This window comes from Staurois parvus, unplaced genomic scaffold (genome assembly GCF_062004578.1).
Source record: "Staurois parvus isolate SC_StPar_1 unplaced genomic scaffold, SC_StPar_1.0 ptg000011l, whole genome shotgun sequence".
Classification (NCBI taxonomy): Eukaryota; Metazoa; Chordata; class Amphibia; order Anura; family Ranidae; genus Staurois; species Staurois parvus.
Window position 1 is genome coordinate 15,856,505 of NW_028317807.1, and position 19,572 is coordinate 15,876,076.

Here is a 19,572-nt window from a genome sequence, read left to right on the forward strand (position 1 = left end):
CAAATGAAAAGGAGGAGAAAATATGGAAATTGCTACTAACAAGTAAAGACCCCAAGAATGAATGTGTGTTTCACAGAACTACAAATAGCACCATTAGAGGAAGATTGCTATTTGAAAGATGATGGGCCTCAGCAATACTGTGGAGGACAACCCTTGACCTCATGAAATGAATGGACAAACAACTTTAATGTCAACCAAAGATCAACCAGTGGACAGCTGGGGGTTGAAGCAGAAAAATCCAAACCCTTGAATACTTGGAAAGAAAGGTCTAAAGCTGTCAGGGATCCCGGGTCCTCGGCGGTGCGCGCATGCGCAGACTGCCGATCCGTCCCAGCCGGCGAGCGCAGAGTCCTCGGCGATCGCGGCGGCGGCCGCGCATGCGCAGTAGCGATCGCGGCCGCACCAATGGGAGAGCAGGGCGCTCTATTTAAAGCTGCCCTGTGCATCTCAAGTTGCCGCAAGGTCTTGTTTCCTGTCCTGTAAGTACGTTTCCTTGTTGCCAAACTCTGCCTGTTCTGGTTTACGCTGACCTTCTCCTGCTCTGACCCCGGCTCGTCCCTGACCATCCTTCTGCCTGACCCTCGGTACCACACTGCCCGCTACCTGCTGAACCTGGCTTGTGACCCCGACCATTCTCCGCTTACTCCCCCTGTACCACGCTGCCCGCACGATACCGACCCGGCTAGTGTGACCTCGCCTACTCCTGACAGTCGCCCATCCATTCCGCTCGGATCGGGATCTGTCGTCCCATGCATCCTGCTCGGATCGGGATCTGTTGTCCCCTTCACAGCAGGCTCAACCCGGGTACATACCCTCAGCGGGACCCCTCTGCCGCCGCCGGGGGTGCCCAGGAACGCGACCTGGTTTCAGTCTTGCACCAAGTCCATCCCCACCATCAGGGGCCCTGGTGAAAAGGCGGACTGGGACTTAGACTCCGCGTCCTGGGAAAACCCGTGCCGTGGACCACTAGAGATCCCGTTGGGTGAAGCCTGACAAAAGCCTTGTATACACATACCAAAATTCCTGCTGAACCGGCCAACTTTCAGTCCGTGTGTACTCCTCTCTGTTCAACAACTTCTATTGAATGGTCATGCTGGAAAACCAGCATTTGATCATCATTTACAACATCCTTTTACTGTATATATAAGAAAAGGCTAAGTGAGGACACATGGTAGCACAATGGATGTACAGGAACATTAGAACAGGAGGGATTAGAAAGAGAACCTTCAAATCACACCATAAACTTGCACCAAAGTGTGATAGTTACAATACAACTATCTGAATAGATAAAGTATTAGACTCATAAAGAGAAGAAGATGATCTTTATTTTGTATATAGATTCCATGATGACCTTAAGACCTACAGAGAGGCAGTTAGGGGAACTTTTTTTTGGGGAACAGACTGCTGTGACAGTTGATCTACCAGGGAAGTACAGAACTAACCAGATGCATATTGTGTTGAGACAAAGAAAAATAACTTGTATTAGGGAACACAGCCCCCCAGATTTTAGGTTAGGAAGTTTAGGTGCAGGAATCTGGAAACAAGATGTTTGAGCTCTGCACAGATGTCTCTGAAATTGCACCAGAAGTCGGACTGCCATCCAACTTTGAAATCATGCAACTTCAAGTGAAGTCACACAATTTCAAAGTCGGATCCATTGTGAACCAGGGCTTAGTACATTAACCCCATAGAGAATTCCTATAACCTAAAAAAAAGAGTTTTGGCTACATTTGTTGGTTCCTTCAGGAGAGACACACAGGTCATCCCAAGATATATCCCAAGATGATGCAAAAAGATTAAATGTTTTACAAAATAAATGTTTCACCTGTAGATTGTTGTGGCAAACAACTGGCCCACATACAGTAGAGGCAAAGACTCGCTTGTGAACCCACAAACCAGTAGACATGTGCAATTCGTGTCCTTTTAATTAGTTTTTCAGAAATTTGGATGTATCTGAATCTCACAGAATGGACACAGAAATGAACGGCAACAAATCCAAAAAAAAGTTAAAAGGAAAATGCATTTGTTTCATGCGGATGACGTCACATGATGCAATAGTAGTTTGGGTCCATGGGAAAATGAATTACATTTTCCAAGTAGTTTGAATTTTTGATTCGGATAATGGATAGACCCAAATTTCATTCCATTTGTTATTTCAGATGCACATGACACCAGTCGATATTGTCTAATCAGCTCATGCCATTTCTCTTTAAAATAGAAGACCACTCGGTGGCTAACTGATACAGTATCCACAAGTCTCGAAAGCTCTTTAATGCAGAGCCCAGTGCCAAAAGGTCACATTCCCGTATATATTTGTCCCATCCATTGGCTGACTCACAGGATGAGTTTTCAGAGACAGATTCATAGTAGAGGCTGATACACAGCTCTGGACCTGTAAATTACTCTATGGCTAGGAAACTAGTACCCTAGGTGTCTGGGAAGTGCTACAAGCAAACCTTGATGCTTGCCAGTCACATTACAGGTATGCTCTGCAATCTTCTGTGCAGCAGGGTCCAGGTATGGCTTCTAAGGCAGCTCCAAGGATTACCAAATCCTGAAAGCTGTTGTGTAGAGACAAGCTCAAACAGCCTAATAAAAGTCTTGTCTTGTTAAAAAAAAAAACATCCAGAAAGTACTGAGAATGTTGATTGAAGAGGGAAAAAAAATGAGCAAAAAGAGCAAAAACTGAAGCATGATAGTTAGGAGAGAAGTTATAGGGGGCTGGCCTTGAACATTTTTTTGTTTGCAGGTGTCCATATAGCTGCATATAATCCATGATGATGAAGAATCTTTGTTTTTTGTTACACACAAAATTTATATTTGTTATATTGCATTCAGGATACATTGTAGCAATGTAGATTTGATTTACACAAGTTATAGATAAGGGAGCTCTGTTTTCCCTTTCCATTTCACATCACTTCTATCAAACCTGAAAATTTCTATGTGTAGCACTACCCCCTCAGGAGTCGCTAGAGATTTGGGTCCCCCTATAGTCCTGCACAGCCAGGCAAAACACATTTTCCATACAGACTTGCATCCAAGAGACAGTAACCAGGCCATGAGCTTTATTTTGAAGTTTTATTAGGGGATTGAACTTGGATGGGGTAATGGCTGTATGGGATGCCCAAGGGAAATGGCAACAGAGGACAAACTTCCTGGAACTATGTACAAGTCTTCACAGCAGAAAGTATCTTCTTGGAGAGCTAGCCAGCATATCCTGTAGTATCCTGTAGTATCACCGCAAACCCCAGATACTCCTTTATCCAGCTGCCTGAAGGAATCCCTGGACAGTATCTGCCACTTTTAAAAGAAGAAGTAAGCTAATCCAGTTTCCAACTGATGTGTTCTCTCCCCTTACTGGCCAAGGGGGTGCAGGTCTTCACTCAGTCCTTCTCCCATGCTGCTCGTGGCTCAGTGGCTACTACCAGGCCTTCTAGCTGGTCCGCTCCTTCTCTGCTGTACAGGTGCTGCTTGCTCTAGGAGCCAGTGAATTCCCAGGCTATCCTTTCCTCCTTCCAAGATCCTCTGCCTGTAGGTGAGCCCCTCTCCATCTGGTCCCCTCCCAGGCTCCTGCTCTCCAGCCTCACTTCTCCATCTAGCCTCTAGCTAACAATTAAAACTCAAGCTCCCCCTAGCTACCTAGAAGGGTACTACATATGGTTTAAAATACCTTCTAGAACTATGAGAACAAAACTGTGCTGACTATAGAAAGCTAAATAGTGACAATTCTATAATCAGCAAACTGTCAAATCTTAGGCAAAGACAAAGGCAAGATCATTTTCGTAGTTCTATTTTCTAAAACCTCTTAAAAGCCAAATATTAACTTGTGAACTTAAAGCAAGTTCCCAATTCATCTACAGAATACTATTAATAACACTGTTAGATCATTTAAAAGTTGTAAGTTTGAAATCCTACAAACTGTTTTTAAAATCATCTGTTCCCTTTCGGCTCTAAGGGTGAGCAATCAGACACTGCTGTTTCCTTAGTTCTCCCAGTTGTTCCGAGCAGAGAGCAGTGACTGTTAGTCACCGCTCTCTGCTCATTGGAGCACTGGGCTGTGGAAAGTGTAGGAGCGGCTGGCTCATGCTCTCAGTGACTTGCTGAGAGGCTAAGCCAAGTGCTGGTCCAGGCTCCTGGGTGGATCCTGACCATATAGTGGCAATCTTTCTCCAGCCGGATCTTGGACCAGCTCTGTGATCTCAGCTGACAGTGGGCTTTAGCTAAACGAGCTTTGACTGTACTTCTTCTTTACTGTTTGATACAGAAATAGTGAACATGCTACTACACCATTTGTACTACACATAAAAAGTGATTTAATAAGAGATGATAAATGTGTGTTCTTTTATGGAAAGGCAGAAATTAATGCAGGAGATGTTAAAAAATTTTTTTTTGAAACCTACGTTAGCTGGTTTCAGCCAATTTTATGGAATCCTATAGATTTTAATTTCTCTGTTTGGGTGTGCCTTTCCCGACTATGGGTATGAATTATCCAAAGTGGTTTAATATGAGTGGTTAAACCAATGTTATTTAGGCCCTGTCCACACTAGTGCAATATTTCCTGCGTCTGCTGTTGCATTGCCATGCAAAACAATGGAAATCACATTATTTTCAAAATGACAGACCAGCTCTGCAGATTACATTAGGAAAGTGTAAACCTCTTTTAGCCCAACCCTGTCTATAGGATCAATATGTTTTTCCTGTATCTAGTTTTAAGACATAAGTTTAAGTGTGTAAATATTTTACCTTACCGTACAGAAACCTAGATTTAATCAACTCTGGCTAAAAAAAAGAACTATGTGCTTAGGCAGTACCTGAACATTCTGTCTCAACTCTTCCAGTTCTTTTCTCAGACAGTCACTGCTGGCTGCTAAAGTACGTATATGGGCTTCTATTTTGCAATGATTGTCTTCTTGAGTTTCTTGGAGTACTTGGACGGTGCCATTCCAGCAACTTAATTGCTTCCTCAGTAACCTGCATCGCAAAAAAAAAAAAGATACATGACCTGAGAAAATTTTTCATTGCTTCAGTGATTAATAGTAGCAGAGTGACCTAAGGGTAAAAAAGGTTATTAGCAGAACATAACACTTTGCTCAGCATTGTTCAAAGAATCAGAATTCAAACTGTTTAATCTTAAAGACTACTTTATTGTTTGATCTCATGCTGTGATATGAATTGGTAGAACTTAAATTAGGACCATAGATTTGTGCATTCACTTTTAAATCAATTGTAACTTTATTTTCTGATAAAATGCAGGCACTGGTTTAAACTACACTGCTCAAATAAAATTAAAGGAACACTTTGAAAATACATCAGATCATAATGGGGAAAAATATCACGCTGGATATCTATACTGATATGGACTGGGTAATGTGTTAAGAATGTAAAGATGCCCCATCGTTTGATGGAAATTAAAATTATCAACCTACAGAGGACTCAATTCAAAGACACCTCAAAAATCAAACTGAAAAAAAATGATGCAGCAGGCTAGTCCATTTTGCTGAAATTTCATTGCAGCAACTAAAAATGGTACTCAGTAGTTTGTATGGCCCCCACATGCTTGTATGCATGCCTGACAACATTGGAGCATTCTCCTAATGGGACAACGGATGGTGTCCTGGGGTATTCCCTCCGAGATCTGGACCAGGGTATCACTGAGCTCCTGGACAGTCTGAGATGCAACCTGGCAGCGTCGGATGGACCGAAATATGATATCCCAGTGTTCTATTGGGTTTACGTCAGACGAGCCAGGGGGGCTGGGGGCATTCAATGATATCAATTCCTTCATCCTCCAGGAACTGCCTGCATACTCTCGCCACATGAGGCCAGGCATTGTCATGCACTAGGAGGAACCCAGGACCCACTGCACCAGCGTAGGGTCTGACAATGGGTCCAAGGATTTCATCCTGATACCTAATGGCATTCAGGGTGCCATTGTCTAGCCTGTGTGCGTCCCTCCATGGATATGCCTCCATAGACCATCACTGACTTCCCACCAAAACTGTCATGCTGAACAATGTTACAAGCAGCATAATGTTCTCCACAGCTTCTCCAGACCCTTTCATGTCTGTCACATTTGCTCAGCTGACCCTGCCCTTATCTGTGAAAAGCACAGGGCACCAGTGGTGTACCTAACAATATGGTGTTAAACAGCAAATGCCAATCAAGCTCTATGGTGCTGGGCAGTGAGCATAGATGGGTTAAGGACCTTCTGTGGCCCTGTCCAGCTCTCTTAGAGTAACTGCTTGTCTCCTGGAATCTCCTCCATGCTCTTGAGACTGTGCTGGGAGACACAGCAAACCTTCTGGCAATGACACGTATTGATGTTGCATCCTGGAGGAGTTGGACTGCCTGTGCAACCTCTGTAGGGTCCAGGTATTGCCTCATGCTACCAGTAGTGACACTGACTCTAGCCAAATGCAAAACTAGTGAAAAACAGTCAGAAAAAGATGAGTAGGGAAAGAAATGTCAGTGGCCTCCACCTGTAAAACCATTCCTGTTTTGGGGGTCATCTCATTGTTGCCCATCTAGTGCACCTGTTGTTCATTTCATTAACACCAAAGCAGCTGAAACTGATCTCAAACACTCATTAAAAAGAGACCACAGATCATACAACACTGTAAAATTGGCCAGAGGTAGGAGATTTTTAATAAGCAAGACTGGAATAAAATGAACCAGAAACACAGGGAACAGGCAGATTTTTTCATTAAAAAATTAAGAGACTGCATATGATAAAGTAGTGTAAAGTTGGCCAGCTGCAGGATAGCATTGATGAGCAAGACTAAGCCAAAATATACTAGAGACACAGTATACAAGGCACAGGCAGGTGTCTGCCTTAATTCTAAGAGTTAAATGAAACCTCAGCTGATAATGCAGTGTAAAAATGGTCAGCGGTAGGACAGTTTAAATTGGTAGTAAACTCTCTATCCTAACTTGTACCTATAGGTAAGCTTACAGTCAGGCTTACCTATATGTACAATGAATATTTCCTAAACGTGCACTGTTTAGGAAATATTCACATTGGCAATTGCTAATGACATCTCCGATGCTCTGTATTCAGGGCAAACAGCATGTCATGGAATGCAGAGAGCTGTGCTATGACCATGGCTCCTGTGCGCATGCAAGGGAGTGCCATCATCACAGCCTATCAAATGACCTGAGTCTATGAAACAGGGGAAGAAGACTGAGTGAAGATGGAAGCCCTGACAGCATGAACATGGAGGGCTTCTGATGAAAGGTAAGAACAGTATGTCACAATGCGCTATTATGCAGTGCTAGTATGGTGAATGTGAGCAATAGAATCTGAGCTGCTTTATGTGCACACAGTTCTTGCACTTATTTTTTTTCCAAACAATGCAGTGGCATTGCTGAGCCCCTGATGATATCACATTTGACGAAACGCATTGGAAAATGCCAGGGCATACATCACCATGCATGCATGCCAAATGGAAGCCATATTAGATGTGGGCATCATTAATGCTTTTTTATGTACAGCGTTGTTTTACTCTTTTAAACTAAGTAAGTGTAATTTTGTATTAATAAATTGAATTGCTGATTTCACACAATGGAGAGCTTGTCTATTTCTTGCATGTTAAGTCTGGATGGCTTAACCTTTGTAAACGGCGGATTCAAACGGTGGACTAAAGTACTCTTTGCGGTGGTGTGCTGGTGCTCTTTGGATAAAGCAGGAGCTAACAAGGCTGTTATGATAAAGCTGTATTTGAGCACTCTTTAAACCAAGGGTCAAACCGTTCTGGTAAACCCCTCTCGTTCTCACACAGAGAGGTGTGCACTAATGAATTCCAGTGTGATACCTGGCACAAGACTAAGTAGAATGTGATTACTATTTCATTTCTGGAGTTGGGACTTTTTCTTTACATGGACGTTCTCTATATAAATATTTATTTTTTACATACAGTAACTGCATGAAATATATGTTCATTATTTACAACACCAATATTGCAAACTATTATTATGAATTATGACCCTGATAGGGTAATATTTGGTTTTATTTTTATGTACACAATGGTTGTTTTTTGTATATGATATATTGCACATTGATATTGGGTATTGGATCCACTAATATACTTTGATCAGATTATATCTGGCTTTGCACTCACGCACAATATTGTTGTTTTACATAGAGTATATATTACTGTTGGGTAATTTTTCACAATTCCATGATGATGTTTTGTCAGTCACAATATTTATAGGTATGTGCTGCACTTTTCCAATATTTGTTGGAGTATCTGATATCAGGGTTTTGTGCTAGCTGTTGCACATTATATTAGGAACAAGCATAGATTTTTCTCTTTTCTATCTTAATGCAGTGGCATGCTACAAACAAAGGGCAGCTATACTATCCCTGAAAACCTTGCAACCAAAAGAAAGCAGTTTAATATGGTTAGGACCACTACCCTCATACCATCTACAAAGTAGGACAAACAAATCCCCAAATAATTGAAAAAATACAACAAAGGAGGTTTCTGTTGGATATCAGCATGTGCCTTTATACACAGTTATTTTAAACCTACCTCAGTTGTCCTACAAATAATCCAGAATAAAGAAAACTTTATCTCCACTTACAGTCATAGTCAAAAATATTGGCACCTCTGCATTTCCGTCAGATAATGCACCACTTCGTCCACAAAATTTTTGCAATTACAAATGGTTTCCTACCCTCTCTTAGCCCTGGTTTACACCTATGCCTTTTTTTAGTGCTTTTTGTATTTTGCAGAAATGCACTACAGTCTATTTAACATGGTTTTCTTTGGGACATGTTCACATGTCCCATAGCCCCAGCCACTGCATTTTTGGTAAGGGTCAGGAACTTTTTTATTGCAGCAGATTACAACATGCATAGGTATGAACCAGGCCTTAAAGTCTGTCTACCCTGGCCCCTTTGTGACTTCTGCTCTGTTACAAATTTTGACTGTATTGTATGGTTTCTATTATCCTTAGCGACAATTTCTCGTACTTTCCTTGACTATGACTGTTTTACATTCCTATGCACCATCTGTGCCAGAATGGCTTTGACTGCTGCTTGTTATACAATAATACTTTGCATTATCTTCTGGAATTCTGTTTATTCTTTTTTTTAGACTGCTTTACCACTACATCCCCTGGCAAAAAGTTTGAAATTACCACTCTTGGAAAACGTTCATTCAATTGTTTAATTGTGTAGAAAAAAAAACAATCACAGACATGCCTCAAACTATTTTCATTTAACATTCCAACCTTCTGGCTTTAAAAGCTCTTTCACACGAACGTTATGATCGGGTCTGCCTGCCCGGTTTTCAGGTGGACCCAACTGGACCTCCATTCTCCTCTGTGGAGCGGCGGGTGTAAACGGACATGCGTCCGTATACACCCGCCGACATCCAATCCGATCCGCCAAAAAGGGAAAGATGGGGATCCAAATCTCCTTCTGTCCGTTGGATCGGATGAAAACGGACAGGTGGTCTGTTTTTATCCGACCACCCATTAAGGAGAGTGAGCAGCTCTGTGTCTGCTCTGCAGCAGCAGAGGGTACACAGAGTTGTCATCCACTTGCTCAGTGGGGATCAGCAGAGAGATCCCCTGCTGAGCAAGTGGATCCCCTAAATGGGTCTGTCCATGTGAAAGAGCCCTTAGAAACATTTATAAAAATAAAAAAAAAAGAAAGAAAACTGTAGTCAATTGCAACTATTTGCGCAGATCAAGCAGAGGAAAAAAATATGGAATCACTCAATTCTGAGGAAAATATTATGGAATCACCATGTACTTTGAAGTTCTAAAACAAACATCTGCATCAGATTACATCTGCTAATTAGTCTGCAGTTAAAAAAGAGTGTTTGCACACCTTGGTGAGCTGTTGCGCCAAGCTGATTGGCACGAATCATGGCTCCAAAATGAGAGATGTCAGTTGAAACAAAGGAGAGTATTATAAAACTTCTTCAAGAAGGTAAATCATCATGGAATGTTGCAAAAGATGCAGGTTGTTCCCAGTCAGCTGTGTCTAAAATCTGGACTAAGAACAAATCAAATGGGAAGGTTTTAAAAGGGGCGCATACTGGTAGACCAAGGAAGACATCAAAGCATCAAGATAAGAAACTTAAAGCAATATGCCTTGAAATAAAAAAATGCACAACAAAACATATGAGGAACAAATGGGCAGAAACTGGAGTCAATGTCTGTGACCGAACTGTAAGACATCGCTTAAAGGAAATGGGATTTACATACAGAAAGCCAAACGAAAACCATCAGTAACACTTAAACAAAAAAACAAGTTTACAGTGGGCTAAAGAAAAGAAATAATGGGCTGTGGATGACTGGATGAAAGTGATATTCAGTGATGAATCACAAATTTGCATTGGGCAGAGTGATGATCCTGGAACTTTTTTTTGGATTTGTTCCAATGAAATGTATAAAGACGACTGGCTCAAGAAAACATGAAAATTTCCACAATCATTGATGATACTATGTTGAGATTTTGGCCACTTTTCTTCTTCCATCAATTGAAAGGATGTTTGGTGATGATGACATAATTTATCAGGATGATAAGACATCTTGCCATAGGGCAAAAGCCGTGAAACTCTTCCTTCAAAAATGTCAGGGGCATGGCCTGCAAATAGTCTGGACCTCAATCCAATTGAAAATCTATTTTGGAAATGAAGAAAATTGTCAATGACAAGGCTCCAACCTGCAAAGCTGATCTGGCAACTGCAATCAGGGCTGCTGTTAGAAACCACGGGGCTCCATACAGCCAACCTGACAGGGCCCCCCCCCCAAAAAAAAACAACATAGTTTATTATGCTTTAGTTATGAATGAACACAGTGAGTGATTGGTACTGGTCGCTAATTATGTTCTTTCAGAAAAGAAAGGGGCTGGTAAATGTGACATATTTATTGGACATTTCCCCCCCACTCTCCATCATGAAGGATCCTATTGTGTGCTTACAGCTTCCAGTGGGAAGGAGAGGAGGGAAACCGGCAGCACTGCAAAGGTCTTGATTCACAAGCAGAATGTCATCCAAGTAGTGATATATTCACACTCCCTACGACCTCAGGTACGCCACTAGAGCCAGAAGAATCTTCGTGAATACTCTGGGTGATGTGGTCAGCCCAAAGGGTAGACATACAAACTGGAAGTGGAGCTGCCATACCGCAAACCATAGAAATTTTTGGCAAACTGGAGATACTGGTACATGGAAATACGCATCCTTGAGGTCCACTGATAGAAGCCAACTCCCTGCCTGAATGATTTTCAGAATTGTCTGGAGAGATTCCATTTTGAATCTATTGTTCTTGATATACTGTACATGTTGAGTTTCCTGAGGTCTATCACTGGTCTCCATGCTTTATACCTTTTCTGTACTAGGAGTAGAGGTGAGTAGATTCCAGAAAAACGTTCTTGCCGGGGTACTGCAACTATCACTTCCTGGTTGAGAAGGGTTGCTATGAATTTCCATAAAACATCCTGCTTTTCTCTTGCCTAAGGTAATGTTGTCGGGACAAAGATTCTGCAAGGATGCCTCAGGAACTTCCAAGCATGGCCGAACCGAAAAGGTCGAAATTACCCAAGGCTCCTTTACCTCTAACGGAACTTGAATAATCTGGCTCCTATGCGAGAAGTGTGAGCTGGCAGATAGTTAAAAAGACTTCTGGGACTCCTGTGCCAGAGACTAAGTTGGTCTCTTCGACTTGCGGTTCACAGCCGTGTTAGACCATTGACGACAAAATTCTCTCTCTGGCCTGTAAAGCCTTAGCATCTCTACCTCTGGTCCTTGGCAAATTTTTGTAAGCTGCACCTCTTCTGCGAAGGAGCCTCTGATCCTGGGGAATAAACCCTGACTTTGGCCCCTGTGGCTTTTGTGATAGCAGTGTCTAATTTATTTCCAAACAGGGACTGCCTTTCAAATGGTATCTTACACACCATCCTTGTTTGGAGGTTGGGTCCGCCACCCAGGGCTTCAGCCATAGGGCTCTTCTGACTGTTACTGCATTAAGCATGATCCTGGCCAACATCTTAACTAGGTCAATGGATGCCTCTGCCATAAAAGAAGCTGTTAGCTTCAAATTGGCAAAGGAGGCCAAGACCTCAACTTTGCCGAGGTCACTTCACACTGCCACTTCTTACTTCTGAACCCAAGACTCCATGGCCTTCGAAATAGCTGCCAAAGCTATAGAAGGTCAACACGCCCCACCAACAAGTGTGTAAATATTTTGTAAGATTCACATCCGCTCTTCTATCCAACACTCCCCTGAATGTCACTGTGTCATCTAGCGGAAGGGTTATGTGTCTAGCGAGGTACATAAGTGCTGCGTCCACCACCGGAGGCTCCTCCAAACTCGTAATACTCTCCGACTTGAAGGGGTATGGCTTTGCGAACCAATTCTTAAAAGAGATTCTCTTATCTGCTTGGTTCCACTCATCCATAATTACGTCCTGAATTTCTTCCATGAATGGGAGATTTACCCCCTCCTTTTTCATGTTTGTGAAAAACATCCTCTGCTTCTTCTGTGGTTCCTCCCCAGTGTCTTCCCAAAGCAGAGCATGCCTAATCTCTTTCACAAAAGGCTGGACCAAGGCAAAATCAAAACCGTCAAAACGACCCTCATCCTCCTCCGATGACACAGCATCTGAGGCTGAAGGTTCCTGGGCCTCTGGAATCACCTGACTAGCTGGCGGCATATGCAGAGACAAGGAGCATGAGGTGGATGGAACTGGAGCGGCTGACGGCTGCGATGAAAATGCCTTTAGCATCTCCTCAAATGCCTGCTTCATTAGCGATCCCATCTCTGCCTTATCGGGCTCTTGGTGTTTGGTTGCTTCTTTGAAGCAAGTTTCACAAGCCATCTTGCCTAGCATGGCTCTTCTAGGGCATGCCCAGGATCCTCCTGGTTTGGGTTGGTCATAATGTGAATCCCTGCTGTATCGTGATGGGGAGCACAGACCCCTAGAAACTGAATGGGAATGCGAGGTCTCAATCCTTCCCCAGGAACGTCGGTACTCCCTTGCCGATGACTGTCTCCTACTCCTTTCTGAGCTTCTTGCTTTTGATCGTCAGGAAGGATCATGACCAACACTCAAGGAGCTGGGGCAGCACAGACAAAAAAGACAAAATTAGTAATTGACTTGAAAACACCAAAAAGAATATACGCAACTGGTGACGTCTCTCCTACCATCCCTGAGAACGCTGGTCTTTAGAGGGGGTAGGCATGTTATCACTGCTGCAAAAAATATAAAATCAAGAGCATGAGGCAGAGCAAGACAGCAGATAGAACCACAAGAGCACAACCTTGCGGCCTTAAGCCTGCCCCCCTCCTGATTGGCTGTGCAGTCCCGGCATGCTCAGAGCGGGCCGCAGCATGCACTCCATGTTGGCCCGCACACACTGACCTAGTAAAAAGCAGGGAGACCAGCGCCGCTCCCGTTAGCAGCCATCACCCCCAGCAGCCACTAAGGAAGGAGATTACCCCTACCAGCAGCCGCCGAGGAACCCAGACCACCGGCAGTACTTTACCACGGCCTGATGCCACTCCAAGGACCAGCAGCTGGGATCCCTGGTCAAACTGCTGTTAGTAGAGAAGTACAGGGACCACGTCCAACCTTGAGAGTGATTCTGGATGGACAGCCAGCCATTAGACCAGCTAGGAGTGGAGACGCCACCTGTCCTGATTGCAGGAGGAAGAAAAAGGAATGCCTAGGCTGAGGTGGGTCAAAGCTGAGTCTGAGGTGAGTTACGTCCTGATCAGGCAGGGGGTGGGCAGGGCCTCACCCAGCTGTGCTGCCATGGAGCCATCAAGAAAATACTAGTGGTGTACTGTAGTATTTTTTTTCATGATTCCATAAGATTTTCCTCAGAATTGAGTGATTCCATATTTTTCCCTCTGCTTGATCTGCAAAAACAGTTGCAACTGACTACAGTTTTCTTTCTTTTTTATTTTTTTAAGTGTTTCTCAAAGCCAGAAGGTTGGAATGTTAAATAAAAATGGTTTTGAGGCATGTCTGTGATTGTTTGTTTTCCCCACACAATTAATTAAATGAACATTTTCCAAATGTGGTGATTCCATACTTTTTGTCAGGGGTTGTATTAGCCTTTGCCTGACCCCTTAAAGACTATGGCCACTCAGCCTAGGTTCCATAACCTGCTGCACAAGCTGGCTGCTAAAGGTGAAGTACTGTGCAATTGTGGTCTTATAGTCTGGGATAAAGCCTGTCCCTTCTAAAAATCCTCTTAATATTAAGACTCCTACATTTATGAAAGTCAGGCTTCCGGATATTCACTTGTATGAGCACAATTATTACATAAAGCATTGCTCAGAATAGCATGGAAATTGGACCTAATGGATGAGGATGAGACAACAATTTAAATTGCTTTAAATGGCTTACCTTCGCTCGGTTTGCAGATCGCTTATGGATTTCTGTGTCTTCAGTAGTTCTGTTCTGATAAACTGAAGTGCCTTATAGAGTCCAAGAAAAATATACCATTATTTGAGATTTGAATCTTTATTTTTAAAAACAAGGGTGCAGTTCTGAGGCTGGGTTCACACTGATGCGGTGCGGAATTCGCAGGATTTTCTGTGCAAATTCCGCACTGCATCAGAATCGCACCCCATTCATGCGAACCGCTGCTGGTGTGTATGTTAAGTTAACAACACCCCAAAAGTGGTCCACAAAACGTGGTGCGATGTGCAGAATTGGATCGCATAGATGTGAATACCCATGTAATCCGATTCTAGTGCGGACCCAAAAAGGGGTTCTGCACCTTTTTGGTGTGGGTACGGTGCGATTCGAGCCATGCATAATGTATGGCTCCAATCACACCACAAACAAATCGCATGTGATTTACACAGGAATACGGTGAGGTTCCTGTGCGAATTACATGCGATGTACCGCACCGCATTAGTGTGAACCTAGTCTGAAAGAGAATTGGTGGATATGGTAATGCTTAAATTAAAAACACAAAAACAAACAGACCATGCATTCTTGTATATTTTTCTTTCTGCATAAGTGTAAAGAGGTTAAGATAAATATCGGGAAACATGTGTGCCTGTGTATGTTTTGTATGTGTGTGTGTATGTTCTATGTGTGTATGTGGGGGGGGAGTGTAATATCAATATTAATAACTGACTGACTAGTTGTATGAAACTACAGTTATTCGTAGTTGAAAGTGCATCTCTAGTCTTTATTCCTTTGGGGATAGGGTGGATATCTTTTTTTTAACTGTCCCTGATTTTTAATACTGTCAATCAGTCTGTATATGAAGTAAAGCATGCTTGTTATACTCACTATGGAACCTAAGGGGTTAATCCTCTGCATTGTGTAAAAATGCTGTTTGATCCTGACTTCTCTGATCCTCTCATTCTTCCAGTGTCCCCCTCTTATCTCCTGATAAGACATATCATGTGGAGTCACTCTGCACATGCTCAGTTTGATGTGTATTACTAGAAAAGTTTTTTTTTTCTTGGGAGAGTGCGTGTGGTCAGCACAGGGCCAATCAGCACTGTCCAGATAGAGGTCAGGGGTTCTGCATCCTCCTAGAGCAAAATGAAAACACCTACAAGCTTTAACCAGTGCTTGGCTGGACACTGATAGAAGTCACAAGACTGCTCTAACTGCTGATGAGAAAAGGTATTAAGCAGTTTATATTTACAAAAATAATTGCATTTCCATGTTCTGTGTACTGTGGAAGACCAGATATAGTCGATGCAGGGTCCTGGGTTTAGTAACACTTTAAATATCAACATTTCTTTCCTCTTGATACTGTGCTGTCTCTCAGCCCTAGGACACACCAGTGATGGTGACAGCCAAATCTAGCATTATATATGTGTTTTATACACCTGAAAACAAAAAAGCTGTCAGTATCATAGGGTCAAAACAAATCACAGAGCATGGCTTGTGGTGATCTGTATTCAGTAATGCAACAGAAATATTGTACAGATGTGTAGTTTTGATCCCCCTTTTATATATATATATATATATATATATACACAGTTGTGTTCAAAATAATAGCAGTGTGTTGAAAAAAGTGAATAAAGCTCAAAATCCTTCTAATAGCTTTTATTTCCATACACACAAATGCATTGGGAACACTACACATTCTATTCCAAATCAAAACATGAAGAAAAATATATCGAATTTGTGTTGTTCCTCTAAATAAAATGGAAGAAAAGTGAATATTAGACTGTTCAAAAAAATTAGCAGTGTTTGTATTCTTCTTTACAAACTCAAACATTCACTATATAAACTGAAAAATGTTTGAAGATTTTGCTTTCCTTTGAATCACTTAATGAATATTTAGTTGTATAAGCACTGTTTCTGAGAACTGCTGTACATTTGTGTTGCATGGAGTCAACCAACTTCTGGCACCTGTGAAGAGGTATTCCAGCCCAGGATGATTGGACTACATTCCACAGTTCTTCTCTATTTCTTGGTTTTGCCTCAGAAACTACATTTTTGATGTCACCCCACAAGTTTTCTATTGGATTAAGATCCAGGGATTGGGCTGGCCACTCCATAACGTCAATCTTGTTGGTCTGGAACCAAGATGTTGCACATTTACTGGTGTGTTTGGGGTCGTTGTCTTGTTGGAACACCCATTTCAAGGACATTTCCTCTTCAGCATCAGGCAGCATGACCTCTTCAAGTATTCTGATGTATTCAAACTGATCCATGATCCCTGGTATGCGATAAATAGGCCCAACACCGTAGTATGAGAAACATCCCCATATCATGATGCTTGCGCAACCATGCTTCACTGTCTTCACAGTGTACTGTGGCTTGAATTCAGTGTTTGGGGGTCGTCTGACAAACTGTCTCCGGCCACTAGACCAAAAAAGAACAATCTTACTTTCATCAGTCTACAAAATGTTGCGCCATTTCTCTTTAGGCCAGTCAATGTGCTCTTTGGCAAATTGTAACCTCTTCAGCACATGTCTTTTTTTCAACAGTGGGACTTTGCAGGGGCTTCTTGCAGATAGCTTGGCTTCACATAGGTGTCTTCTAATTGTAACAGTACTCACAGGTAACTCTAGACCTTCTTTGATCTTCCTGGAGCTGATTGTTGGCTGAGTTCTTGCCATTTTGGCTATTCTTCTATCCATTTGAATGGAAGTTTTTCGCTTTCTTCCACGTCTTTCAGGTTTTGGTTGCCATTTTAAAGCATTTGCAATCATTTTAGCTGAGCAGCCTAACATTTTCTGCACTTCTTTATATGTTTTCACCTCTCCAATCAACTTTTTAATCAAGGTACGCTGTTCTTCTGAACAATGTCTGGAACGACCCATTTTCCTCAGAATTTCAGAGAGAAATGCACTGTAACCAGCATGTACAACATTTGCTGCCTTCCTTCCTTAAATAAGGGCAATAATTGCTACCTGTTTTTCAAAGAATGAATGACCTCACTAATAGAACTCCACACTGCTATTATTTTGAACATGCCCCTTTCAATTAGTGATTCAATTACACAGAATTAGCAGCATGCATGTCATAACTGTTGGGTCTGTTGGATTTCTATTACTCTACTACACCTGCTAGTAAATTATTTGCCATGTAGAAATATCAGTGATTGATCAAGTTAGTGATGTCTGACTGCTATTATTTTGAACACAACTGTACATATATATTAAAGGAACACTTTGAAAACACATCAGATCTCAATGGGGAAAAATATCATGCTGTATATATATACTGATATGGATAATGTGTTAGGACCATAAGGATGCCCCATCCCTTGATGGAAATGAACATTATCAACATACAGAGGACTCAGTTCAAAATCACCCCAAAAATCAAAGTGAAAAAAAGATGCAGTAGGCTAGTCTATTTTGCTGAAATTTAATTTCAACAACTCAAAATTGTACTCAGTAGTTTGTATGGTCCCACATGCTTGTATGCATGCCTGACAACATTGGAGCATGCTCCTAATGAGATGATGGATGGTGTCCTGGGGTATTTCCTCCCAGATCTGGACCAGGGCATCACTGAGCTCCTGGACAGTCTGGGGAGCAACCTGGCAGCGTCAGATGGACCGAAATATGATATCCCAGAGGTGTTCTATTGGATTTAGGTCAGGCGAGCGTGGGGTTCATTCAATGGTATCAATTCCTTCATCCTCCAGGAACTGCCTGCATACTCTTGCACATGAGGCTGGGCATTGTCATGCCCCAGGAGGAACCCAGGACCCACTGAACCAGCATAGGGTCTGACAATGGGTCCAAGGATTTCATCCCGATACCTAATGGCAGTCAGGGTGCTATTGTCTAGCCTGTAGAGGTCTGTGCGTCCCTCTATGGATATGCCTCTCAAGACCATCACTGACTCCCCACAAAAACAGTCATGCTGAATGATGTTACAGGCAGCATAATGTTGTCCACGGCTTCTCCAGACCCTTTCACGTCTGTCACATGTGCTCAGGTGAACCTGCCCTCATCTATGAAAAGCACAGGGCACCAGTGGTGTACTTGCTAATTATGGTGTTCAATGGCAAATGCCAGTCAAGCTCTGTGGTGCCGGGCAGTGAGCATAGGGCCCACTGGAGGACACTGGGCCCTCAGGCCACCCTCATGAAGTCTGTTTATGATTGTTTGGTCAGAGACATTCACACCAGTGGCCTGCTGGAGGTCCTTTTGTAGGGCTCTGGCAGTGCTCATCCTGTTCCTCCTTGCACAAAGGAGCATATACCAGTCCTGCTGATGGGTTAAGGACTTTCTACAGCCCTGTCTAGCTCTCCTAGAGTAACTGCCTGTCTCCTGGAATCTCTTCCATGCTGTTGAGACTGTGCTGGGAGACACAGCAAACCTTCTAGCAATGGCACGTATTGATATGCCATCCTGGAGAAGTTGGACTGCCTGTGCAACCTCTGTAGGGTCCAAGTATCACCTTATGCTACAAGTAGTGACACTGACCCTAGCCAAATGCAAAACTAGTGAAAACAGTCAGATAAGATGAGTAGGGAAAAAAATATCTGTGGCCTCCACCTGTAAAATTCCTGTTTTGGGGGGGGGGTCATCTCATTGCTGCCCATCTAGTGCACCTGGTGTTCATTTTATTAACACTATAGCATCTGAAACTGATTCACAACCCCCTCTGCTACTTAACTGACCAGATCAATATCCCAGGAGTCTAATTTATTTGATGCTATACTCTGATTAAAAAGTGTTCCTTTAATTTTTTTAAGCAGTGTATATTCCTAAACAAGTGTAAAAATATGATGCCTTCTTGGAAGCTTTTTTGCTATTTCGCTATTCATGCAGAAAAAACATTTAGAGCTATTTTCTAATCATGAAGATGGAAAATGGAACAGTTTCGAAGGATACCCTTTAAGGCTTTCTTGTATAGGCTTCAAGATTGCACTTTGAAATATAAAACTTGTCCCTTCTTTGGAAGACTAAACTTGGAAAATATGTAACACTTGCAGCACAGCTATAAGCAAAAAGGTTGCAATTTGTGAGCAATTGAACAGGCATCTATATATTGTATATATAAAAAAAGTATTTTACTTTTCTTACACCAACGAAGGAAATCTCACACAAGTGCACCACAGCTAGAAACCTTGTTTGGACAGGCTGCAATTTCTGAGACATTAAACA

The 19,572-nt window shown here is 42.5% G+C and overlaps 1 protein-coding gene across 2 annotated transcripts in view; it reads right to left on the minus strand.

Annotated features, from left to right (window-relative positions):
• Window positions 1-19,572, minus strand: part of DYTN (dystrotelin) — a 50,143-nt gene that overhangs the window by 3,968 nt on the left and 26,603 nt on the right. Inside the window, exons 5-6 of one of the 2 annotated variants that reach the window (XM_089671106.1) lie at window positions 14,372-14,442; window positions 4,812-4,971 (exon numbers count right to left, since the gene is read on the minus strand). In XM_089671106.1, coding sequence (XP_089527232.1) covers window positions 4,812-4,971; window positions 14,372-14,442 — 231 coding nt within the window. Of the gene's footprint in view, window positions 1-4,811; window positions 4,972-9,838; window positions 14,317-14,371; window positions 14,443-19,572 lie in introns of those variants that run through there. The other variant, XR_016311823.1, reaches the window with a different exon arrangement.